The 12,512-nt window shown below is 35.2% G+C and overlaps 1 protein-coding gene across 17 annotated transcripts in view; it reads left to right on the plus strand.

Annotated features, from left to right (window-relative positions):
• LOC115213920 (liprin-beta-1) overlaps positions 1 to 12,512 on the plus strand; it is a 488,566-nt gene that overhangs the window by 384,979 nt on the left and 91,075 nt on the right. For all 17 annotated transcript variants that reach the window (XM_036504518.1, XM_036504513.1, XM_036504519.1 and 14 more), the window contains one exon: positions 12,127 to 12,188. In XM_036504518.1, the coding sequence (XP_036360411.1) occupies positions 12,127 to 12,188 (62 nt within the window). The remainder of the gene's footprint in view (positions 1 to 12,126; positions 12,189 to 12,512) is intronic.

The following is a 12,512-nucleotide window of genomic DNA, read 5'->3' on the forward strand; positions in this document are numbered from 1 at the left end:
CAAGCAATAGTGGGGGGACAAACACAGACACGACTACACACACACACATGACGGGCTTCTTTCAGTTTCCGTCTACTAAATCCACCCACAAGACTTTGGTCAGCCCGTGGCTATAGTAGAAGACACCTGCCCAAGGTGCCACATAGTGGGACTGAACCTGGAACCATGTGGTTGAGGAGCAAGCTTCTTACCCATAGCCATTCCTGCGCCTACTTATTCTTTGTAAGCCTAGTATTTATTCTGTTGGTCTCTTTTGCCAAGCAGCTAAGTTACGGGCACGTAAACAAACCAACATCAGTTGTCAAGCAATGGTTGGGGGACAAACACACACACTACCTTAATGCCATAGCAACTGCCCTCACACCATCTCACCATTTTGCCTTGTTTTGGATGTCCTCCTTTTTCAAACCAACCTTCTGAATCCCCCCTCCACCTGTCCCTTCCACCTTTTCCTTGGTCTACTTTGCTTTTGCACTCCATTTACCTCAAACGCAATGACCCTCCTCAACACATGCCCATACCACCTCCCTCCATTCGCCCTTGCCAACCATTCCACCAGTTCCTCCAACCCCAGCATCCCCATCGAGTCCTGAGTCCTCCTCTTATCAAACAGCTTCACCCCACATATTTACCATTGCTCTCTCAGTCCTTCTCAAAATTACCATCTCTCTCTCCCTCAGATACCATGTCTCACTCCCGTACAACATTTCAGCTCTCACACAACTCTTATAGACCCTTCCTTTTATCTTTAATGAGAACCTTTTCCCATATAACAACGCTCCACATCCCTGAACTTCACCCAGCCAAGTCTTGCTCTTGCTGTCACAGCTGCTTCACATCCACCACTTACATCTACCCTAACTTCCAAATAACAAAACCCTCTCACTGTTTCCACTTCGTTACGTAGTGTTTCCACTGGTTCCGCCAGCCCTCCTGCTCCTTCCTTACATCTTCCACAAACAAACTCTCTCGCCAGTCTTGGAGTCACCTTCTTCATTTTCGTACATCTACCATGAATCCATTTCTCACATCCCATACACAACACCACATTGATCCACCTTACTCACTAACACTTCTCCTTCCTCCCAACTCACCATCACCTTTGTCTTCCGAGGTTTACCTTCAAACCCTTGCCTTCAAACGCCTCCTTCCATTTCAAAAACTTCTCCCTCAATCCCTCGATCATCTCACTCATGAGAACAAGGTCATCTGCATACAGTATCTCCACTATTAATCCCTCTCTTGCCCTCTTTGTCACCACATAAACCACTATTGCAAACAACAACGGTGACAACACAGATCCCTGATGCACACCAACTTTCACCACAAATTCCTCTGACAGCTCTGATCCAATTCTAATTCTTGTCTTTACCCCCTCATACAAACTCATCACTGCCCTTGCTATTACCTCTAGTACACCCCTCTTCCTCAATGCCTTCTCCATATCAACAAAGCACATGTACAACTCCCTCACAAATTGTGACCATGTTTATGTTTGCACCAGTATATCAACTAGTGTTGTTTATATTTTATCCCATTATGTTCCATAACCTACCAGTTCAACAAACAGAGATTGTTAAAATACATTCCAGTTGGTAATAAGTACTGGGATTGATATTATTGACTGACCCTTGAAGATTGTGTCTTAGTATGGTTGCAGTCTAGTGACAGAAACTAGTAAAGCTGTAAAATATGTGACATTTTTCACAAAAGTCTTTCTTATTTCTTTATTTATAAAGTAAGTTAAGTAGTTTTATTAGGTCAGACTATTATTTTATGAGACTGATGTATATTATTTTATAAGTGACTAGCAGTATCGCCCGGCGTTGCTCGGGTTTGTAAGGGAAATAACTATATAAGCATTTTTAGAGAGTTATAGCAAAAAAATACATTAAAAATGGGAAAAAAATTATTGTAAATTTTTTTTTAAATCGTTGACTCATCGTAGACATTTTTAGAGAGTTACTTCCCTTATATAATAGCGAAAAAATGCATTAAAATGGGAAAAAATGATGGTTAATTTTTTTTTAAATCGTAGACTCATCGTAGACGCGCGCTAATACCCAGAAGGGCTCGATATGAATCACGACTATAAGATACCCGGTTTTGGTTAAACTGCACCGCAAAATGTGGGAGTAGTTAGGAATCTAAATCGTAGGAGACAGACACACAACCTTACTTTTATATATAAAGATGTACATATGTTGATTGACTGTATGGTATTCTTAATATTCTTATGCTAATTTCTCCTCTATATTTTACTCCCAATATTCAGTAACAGATACTTATCTGGATTAAACATCTGAGTAGATCAACAAATGCTCTTCTGTAATTCGAAATTTTACTGTAATCTTGATATGTCGGTTCATTTTACATCAGCCTTTATATACCTGTTTTCTCTAATTTACTTGTATAACTTCTTTCTATCAGTAATGCAATCATTTCCTTTCATACATTGATTCGGTAGTTCTTGTTTTTCTTTTCTTTCTATCTCTACCATCCTCTAATTTGTTTACCAACTTTAGCTATATAACCTTGCTCCATCTTGATAATCTCTGCTTCAAACCGAAATTTATCAGAGCACATTTTAATCTAGCTACGTAATTTTAAAGTTGTCTGGTAATTAAAAATAAAAATTTCATCGTGTGAACTTGCCAACGTATTTTTCATTGGCTCAGTATTTGTATTTCGTGACACTGCCATTACTTCATACATCAGTTATGTCATCTCATTTGTGATATGTAACGTTTTAAGATTTAAACAAAATTCAGCTTTGCTTTGCCTTGATTAGCTACAATTTTTCCATCCTGAATTTATATTCACTTGCATGTTCATCATCATTGTCATCTTTCTCATGATGATGATAATTATGATGATACTGATAATGTTCATATCTTAGACTGTTTTTTTTTTTCCAGTGCAGTGTTCCATCACATGTCATAGTCATTTCCTTTGCAAGGTTCACTATCCTGAAATCAATTTTCACCACTTCTTTCTGTAACTTTATTCTTTTTCTTTTCTTTTATTCTTTTACTTGTTTCAGTCATTTGACTGCGGCCATGCTGGAGCACCGCCTTTTTAGTCGAGAAAATCGACCCCAGTACTTATTCTTTATAAGCCTAGTACTTATTCTATCAGTCTCTTTTGCCGAACCGCTAAGTTACGGGGACGCAAACACACCAGCATCGGTTGCCAAGCGATGTTGGGAGTGGGGGAGACAAACACAGACACACATATACATATATGTGTGTGTCCACCCTTGTCCCAATCATATCCATATACAACAGGCTTCTTTCAGTTTCTGTCTACCAATTCCACTCACAAGGCTTGGTTGGCTCAAGGTGTCATGCAATGTGATTGAACCCAAGACCATATGATTGGGAAGCAAGCTTCTCAAATCCCACCTCCACCCTTGTCCCTATCATATCCATTTGCTCCACATGTTGGTGCCAATGTAGCTTCTGTCTTCCATACTACATTTGATTCCTTCTATACTCAGTTTTTCTCTCAACTCATTTGTATTAAGTCATTCATGCACTGAACATTACTCCTCCAATGGATAGATAATGGTAGTTCACTCATCCTCGGCATTCAGTGGTCATGCTTCATTACCATACAGTAATAAACTTCTTACACATGACTCATGCAATCTACTCTTCACTGAAGAGAGAAAATTCTTGTGTTGCCATCAGAAGTTAAATGGTTAAAGCATTTTTTAATAACAAATTTCCCTGAACTTTTACTGCTTTGTTCTTATACTGGCTGCTATACTTCTGGAACACCCATTTCCATTGTTAATGAAGCCATTTAGACAATCAGTTATTATTATGGAACATTCTGAGCATTTGGAAGGCTTTATTTCAAGGAATAATTGCAATTATTTTGATTGGTTTTATTCACAATGTTACTTTAAAAAGATATACTGTTCAATAGTTTCATTCTCAAAACCTGTTTTCCTTTGTATTTTCTATTAACTTGTATATTATAAAGGACAGTTCTTACCATGATTTTGCTGTGTTTCATTTATATTTATGCTGAAGCACTTTAGTTTCTTTCTATATGTTCATATGCAGGTGTATGCATTTTTAAAGATATTGTAAGTTTAGTTATTTGTGTATTCTTATAGCAAACGTTCTCGTTGAATGCTTATAATTCACAGTTAACAAGGAAAAATACCTACTTATCAACCAGAGAAACTGACTAAGAATATTTTTTTACTGAAGGGCTAAAACCAATGGTTATAGTAAGTAGAGGAATATTAATAAAGGGTTTAGCTACGAGTAAATTGTAGGTACATTTTACTTAGAAGGTGTGTTGTAGACTAAATACAAATAATACAGACATTATGCATTGGTATATACCTGATGTCTCTTTACTACAGAAACCTGATACTTTACATCTTAACATTTCTAATGACGTGGAACTTTGTAGCTGCGTTTCTTTCAAAGGGGATGTTCATATATTATATCATCATGTATTACAAAATTTGATGTGCATATGTGGAATATTGTGTACCTGAGCGTGTGCATGTGTGTATGAAACCACAAAACAGGGAGTGTGAGGTAAAAAAATTAAGAGGAAGCGTGAAGACACCTAAAGGGCGAGAGAGAGGTGGTGGTGGTGGTGGTGGGGTAACTGTAGCTAAAGAGAGAAAGTAGTATTGGAACATATGCTGCTATGGAGAGAGAGATGGGTAATAGGTGCTGTTCCAGAAAGAAGTGAAGTGAGTAAAAGGACTTATGTTGCTACCGATAGATTAATGGGTTACATATCATATGACCAAAGTGGAAAAAAAACTGACAACATATGTGAGTAACAGACACAAGAAGAAATGGTATTTTGCTTGTTACTTACAGAGATTTTAAAAATTCTTTATACATTGAAACCATTAACATTATCTTTGTTATTGTTCTACATACGATTGATGTCTGTGAATTTTTTTTTTTTTTTTTTTTGACAATTTTACTTCCCTATGCCAACTAAGGTGTGACCTTGAATATATACTTGGGGTCTTTCCTCAATTACTTCAACAAAGAATGATGGTAGTTATACTTCACTGATGAAGTATAAGAGCAAATGATATATGGAGTTTTTTTTCACACTTGATAGCAAAATGAACATATTAGTCAATGTTTAAATGTATTAAATATTCTAACAATAACTTATCTATGTTATTTAGCCTTTGGTCAGCTTGGCTTAAATAGATATTTAATCAAAAACATTCCAACAGTGGCAATTCCTTCTTTTGTCCAGGTCAAGTGTATCTAAGACTACAGTGTCAAGTGTTTCCTTTCTTAAGATTATAGAATGTGATTTAAGGGAGATTTGGTTTCTATTTTTAAAAGGTTGAGTTCACATAGAGGCTCCGTCATTAGTTTCTTTGGACCCTTGTTTTTATGGTCATAATACTTATTTCAATTTCATGTTATACATTTAATATATCTAACACTTAATACCCAATTGTCTGACACCACCTCTGGTTTTAAGAAGCAAACCACCTGTTTTCAAGTGTTCGTGTTTAAATTAAAACGTTCCATAAAAGAAAAAATTGAGAGAGATTTACACAGGTAGTACTGAAGTTGCAATCTTAGGAGAAACCATCTTTGAAAACTATATTCTTTGTTGTACATTTGTCAGCTCTTCTACTGTGAGAGTTATTTATCATTTTTATATTTTTGCTAAAAAGTAAATGGTCTTAACTATGGCATGAAATCAAAGATATTATCTATATCCTGCTATTCTGCAGCTATGTTGGCAAAGCTCTAACCCTTTTGATACCACCCTGCTTGAAACCACCCCTGATTCTGTGATACAACCTTCCTGTTTCAAGGTGATCGAAATTAAAACCTCCCTGTAAAATTTCATGTAAATTTATGTTCAAATACCAGTTTGTTTTGCTACTGTTTTCAAAATTAATTGAGACAACAGAAATATAGAAATTAAATATTTTACAAAATGTCATATGTTGCATTCCATCTTTATTTTTATATCAGAGGCAAGTGGTGCATACAACTGGACTTCAATCCACAGCCTCAATGATTGAAGTACAATAGCTGATCCAGTAACCTCTGACTTCTCGTATACACACTCTTAATTTTAAAACTGTTGTTAGTCATTTGTCTTACAAATAATATAAATGTTGTAAACAAGTGTCACTGTCGTATAAGCAGCGTCTTTCATTTCCAAGCTTCTGGGAAAACATTTCCAGCCATGGGGAAAAGAAACAGAGGGCTGATGACAGGAAGTGCATCTGCCTATAAATAATTTGCCTCAATGAATTCCGTCCAATCCATGCAAGCATGGAAAATTGGGCATTAAAACATTGATGATGATGCTGTATCTGTAAAACACTATGCCCTCAATTTCATTCCATGATTAAGGTATGGCAGTTGCAGCAGAATAACGCTAGAGATTAAGATGTTATTATTTTGCTATAAGTATATATCTTCTTATATGCTTCTATAGATATTTATACATATTTTCCTGCTTCTTAGCTATTTACAGGTGTGTAAAGAATGGAATCCTTTCCTTAATACTCGACTGCACTTTTATCAAATAGTTTGGCCAGTGTAAACAGCATAAAGTTCGTTGGAGAAGTGCTTAAACAAATTCAACAACTATAATTCACTAGAAAACCTGAAGATCAATAGTCAAATTCTATAATTTAGTAACCACTGTGTTTGTCTTGATAAAATTTTACTATAAGGAGAGAGAGAGAGAGAGAGAGAGAGAGAGAGAGAGAGAGAGACTATGAAATCAAACATTAACTTCAAAGCAACATGAAAAGCCATTTACTGAAACAAGTTGTAGTAAATCACCTTTGTTGTTCTTTTATTAGTGTGTGAAACTGTTGTAGCTATTTAACACTGGTAAAAAAAAATAAATAAAAATCAGTAATAACATTTGAACAATGTAAAGATAGGTGGGAGGGCAAAGCTAATAAAGCTAATTTATTTAAGTCACCAGCTGCAAACCAGTGCAACGCAATTTAGTTCAATTATGCACCTCAAACAAATAGAATTGTATGTTTATAGAAAGATTATATTCATTGAAATAACTTGTGTGACAGCATTTTCAAGCTCTTCTTGTCATTCTTTTTCTTTTACTTCCTTCTTTCCTTTTTACTGCCTCCACTTCCGTAGGTATTGCTGATTATGTAAATGCAGACACTCCCAACAGCAAAAGTTCAAAATATTTAAGAATGACTATTTGTAGTCCTTTTGGCATTTGAATATATTTTCTTGGGAAATATATTTGTGATTCTTCTTTATGAAATAAATTTATTTATAGGAATAAAAATTCTTCTTCTAGATTTTTCTGTCACTCTTTATCTTTTTCAGTTTTCCTTTCCTTTCATTTTTCCAATATTGTATATTTTAGTATCTTCTTTCTAACTTACTGTCCACACACTCCCCTTTCTTTGACTTCATTCCCATCAACTCCCCTATTTGTCTTCTTTGTCCTTTTAACTCATTATCTTTTCATTTCTTTTTTTAAACATCTTAAAATATAAGCTTCATTCATCTGATATTCCAAATATAAGAGTGACATAGATCACCCAGATGGCAGAGAAACGATCTGTAAGCTTCAATTGTCTCATTTTGCTAAGTTTGAATCTCACCGGGTTTTCTCCAGTCTTGATAAAATAAGAACTAGTAACATGTTCCCCTGCTAAATATTGAAGCTATAAATCATTCTATATCTTTCTATATCCAATTCAGTAGGCTTAAGATTTATTTTCCATTAGCCATAAATCCTCAGTTTTTTTTTAGGGAGAGGAAATAGACAGTTGAAGATGATATCTATCACCTGCAGTCTTGAATTTGCTGAGAACTTACTTGCTGAGTCTACCTTTAATTAACTGAAGTCTTACAAGTATCAATCCATGAAATTCTGATTGGTTCAAAAATTTTCTCTAATTCTTGTGATCCTATTCCTCAAGAGAAGAAACTGAATAAATGTAATTTTAGTACTGCACAACATGTGGTCTGTCATTGGATTGTAGGAATTATGATATTTAACCAAAATTGTTCAGTAATAAATTTCATCATTATTTAATGTCCACTTTGGAATTTGTTGAGATTTTCTACAACTGGAAGCCCTTCCTATTGCCAACCCACACCTGTTTCCTGGCAACGTAGCTAGATATGTTTTTCACAGAAGACTGGAAACAAACAACCTCACTTGTACAATGATCCTCATTTACAATGGGCTTCTTTTAGATTTTTATCTACAAAATTCACTCTCAAGGGTTTAGTTGACCCATGGTTATAGTAGAAGACACCTAAGATGCTATGCAGTGGGACTGAACCCAAGATCAACATGGTTGGGAAGCAAGCTTCTTAACCATACAGCATGTCTGCACCTAAGTTTAATGATGGTTTCAAATTCTGACTCAAAGCCAGTAATTTCAGTGGAGTGGGGTGAGTCAATTACATAAAATAAAATATATAAATAAATACACCCTTTTAATGCCTAGCCAGGCTCATGGGCCTGGCTTCAATGGCGTATGTGTTCCCCAGTTGGACAGTCCATCACAGCGTTACTCATTTTTGCCAGCTGAGTGGACTGGAGCAACGTGAAATGAAGTGCTTTGCTCAAGAATACAATGCGGTACTCGATCCAGGAGTCAAAACCACAATATTACGATTATGATGCTGACACCTTAACCATTAAGCCATGCGCCTCCACCAATTACATCAACTGGTACTTATTTTATTGACTTTAAAAAGATGAAAGGCAATGTCAGCCTCAGCTGAACTTGAACTTGGGACATAAAGATGGATGGAATGCTGCTAAGCATTTTACCCAGCATGCTAACAATTCTGCCGATTGCTCCTTTACCTAGGTTCAATACTAAAAATACTTCCTTTTCTCTTGGTTAACAATAATTCAGTTTTCAAAGAAGACTGTTCCTTAAGACAACACATGTTTTTGTTCTTGGCTAAGTCTTTGTATTTTCCTTAGTGGAGAAGTGGTTTACATTAGAATAAGGCATCCACTTGTAAAAACATCTGCTTCACAGAAATTGATCAAGTCGAGCCATGCCAGTATAGAATAAACAGACATCTTAACACTTTTGTGATGCCTGTGTATATTTGTGTTTTGAAGTCTTTCGCAAAATTTAAGCTGTTTTCTATTTCGTTTTTTTACCTTCTTCAGTCTATTGTTGACATACTGTTCATGAAAATATATTTAAAGAAAAAAAATACATAATTTTGCTATTTTAAAATCTTCCTTTGTGTTACATAGCTGTTTTATACAAAAGAACTTTTGTAAAATACACTTAACAATAATGAATGATCTTACACTATGTAAGAAATCATTTTCTTTTTGAATATATTACTATTGCAACAGTGAACCTTTATTTCTACTTTTTAACTTCTTTTCTAATACTTCCATGGCAATTCATATATATTATATTATATTACATTAACACTTTGATTGACCTCTTTTATATTTATAATTGCTTTTTGATATCCTTTGTTAAGCTGTTATATATTTCGGAATTTGTAAAATAAATGATTTTGAGAATTTCCCATATCTGTTTAATTCTGAAAGTGAATTTGTATATGCCCCCCCCCCCCACTCTTTCTTTACTTGCTTGTTATATATGTGTGTGTTTTCTTTATTTCTTCTTTTCTTTTCTGCCATGTAGAATTTATATCTTGATAAATATTTAGCATTCAGGAAGTGAAAAATTAAGACTCTAAAATTAATTTTTCCTGACAATTAATTGTAAATTTTCTCAAATAATAAATCTTCATTAATTTTTTTTATGTGTGTGTGTGTGTCTGGTTAATGATACAATTAAAGTAAATTTATACAAATATTCCTTCCTCCCTAGTTGTCATCTACTGCTACTACTACTTATGATAATAATAATCCTTTCTACTATAGGCACAAGGCCTTAAATTTTGGGTGTGGAGGCTAGTCAATTATGTCGACCTGGTGCACACCTGGTACTTATTTTATTGACCCTGAAAGGGTGAAAGGCAAAATCAACCTTGGTGGAATTTGAACTCAGAATGTAAAGATGAGCAAAATTTCGCTAAACATTTTGTCCAGAATGCTAATGATTCTGCCAGCTTTCTCAATAATGATAATGATGATGATAATAACAACAATAATAATAATAATAATAATAATAATAATAATAATAATAGAAATAAAAAATAGAAGAGTGTCCTAGTTATCATGTGAATTTGGTTGAACAATATTTTGGCATCTAGCATGCCTTCCACAGGTTCAGAAATTACATGTCAGTCTACTTCATTTCAACCAATTTCACATGATAACTATGGCACTCTTCTATTTTTTATTTCTGTATAACTTCTGGAGGAGTTACCTCAGTCCTATATAATCTTAACAAATAATAATAATAATCGTTTGACATCCATTTTCCATGCTGGCATGGGCTGGATGGTTTGCCTGAGGACTGGCAAGCCAGGAGGCTGCACCAGGCTCCAATCTGATCTGGCAAGGTTTCTACAGCTGGATGCCTTTCCTAACGCTAACCACTCTGAGAGTGTAGAGGCTGCTTTTTACATGGCACTAGTAATGACCACTCTTGAATGGTGCTTTTTATATACCACTGACACGAAACCAGTCGGGCAGCATCAACCATGTTCATATGGTGCATTTTACGTGCCGCTGGCACTGGAGCCAGTCCAGTGGGACTGACATTGCCCACATTCAAATGGTGCTTTTTACGTGCCACCAGCACAGGTGCCAATCGGGCAGTACTAGCATCAATAATAATAATAATAATAATACTCACTGTGTTGATCTTGCTTGGATTCACATGACCATGATCTTCACTGAGTAATCGAATGCAGTTATGACCATTTCAAGATGTCAAAAGGGTGTCACTAACCAGCAGTTCCCAGTGATGCAAACTCCTCTTTCTATAATGGTATCTGAGGCTTATTGTACAATCCCGCTTTTGTAGTGTGTTATTTCTAGGACATATTAGATGTGGCATAAAGCATGTACATGCCCCTGCCATCCAGCATTATTTTAGAGCCTTTCAGTTTATACCTAGGTGGAAGATTCATAAAATAACTCATATTCAACTACTTTAAAATTTAATAAGGGTACTATGTAGAAGTTCTTTTCATATTCCTTGAGAGCTTAGGTTACAGTGTTGTGATACCCAAGATTTACTGTACATGTAAAAGTCATTGTCCTCCTCCTCTCCCACAAGATAAAGAATTATTGACACCTGGTTGCTCTGTTAACATTAATTGTGGTTTGATAGGTCTATTGTGTTTGGAGAGAGAGTACTTATTCTTATGTCAGCACTTAGAAATAAGTTCTGATCTCTTGGTTAAAGGTGTTTGTTGCTTTACATGAATATAAGCACTAATGTGATCAATATGTATTAACAGGTGTTGTAATAAGCATAGGAGTGGCTGTGTGGTAAGTAGCTTGGTTACAAACTACATGGTTCTGGGTTCAGTCCCACTGCGTGGCACCTTGGCAAGTATCTTCTACTATAGCCTTGGGCCAACCAAAGCCTTGCGAGTGGATTTGGTAGACGGAAACTGAAAGAAGCCTGTCGTATATATATATATGTATATAATGTGTCTGTGTTTGTCCCCCCAACATTGCTTGACAACCGATGCTGGTGTGTTTACGTCCTCGTAACTTAGCGGTTTGGCAAAAGAGACTGATAGAATAAGTACTAGGCTTACAAAGAATAAGTCAAGGGGTCGATTTGCTCGATTAAAGGCGGTGCTCCAGTATGGCCACAGTCAAATGACTGAAACAAATAAAAGAGTAAAAGAGGTGTCTTTTGCTTCTTTCAACTGTTGAGTTGTTAGAAACTGGTCAATTTGATCCTGCTCTCAAGCTGCTGAAAACACCCTCATGAGGCCTACTGCTGCTGCTGGCAATTATTATGACAGTGGCTCAGTTTTGATTTCAATTTTCCAATCACTTCAACCTATAATGTTGGTTTTCTTTAGAAAGATACAATTGTTTGACTTAACATTTCTTCTTTAATTCTTGATTATGTAAGCAACCATTTTTTTTTTATTGTTATTGTTATTTTTGATAATTTATTATTTATTTATTGTAATTTCAGTTTTGTAATTTTGTTTCATTTTGTTTGTTTTTTTGCAGAGAGCGAAATAGAAAAGCTAAAAAAAGCTGTCGACTCGCTGATGTTAGCCAATGAGGAAAAGGTATTGTTTTACATTATTTATTATTGAAAATTCTAATTGTTAAATTAATAGGATCTTCCCTTTCACTCCTAAACTAAACTAAATTAAATTTACAATTAATAGAAAATAAAAACACTGAAAACCCATAAAAAGTAACTTCACTCAATGTTGCTCAACCCTGCATATAAAAAAAATTAGAAAAATTAATTCCTAGAAAGTTTATGTGTGTAAACAACTGGCCACCTTCAGAATGTTTTATGTTGAAAGTTACATAATTCTTCTCCATGTTTACGCATGTTTGTGTGTATCTAAAACTTGGTCTATTTAAATCAAACACTGGTTTTA

This window comes from Octopus sinensis, linkage group LG7 (assembly GCF_006345805.1).
Source record: "Octopus sinensis linkage group LG7, ASM634580v1, whole genome shotgun sequence".
NCBI lineage: Eukaryota > Metazoa > Mollusca > Cephalopoda > Octopoda > Octopodidae > Octopus > Octopus sinensis.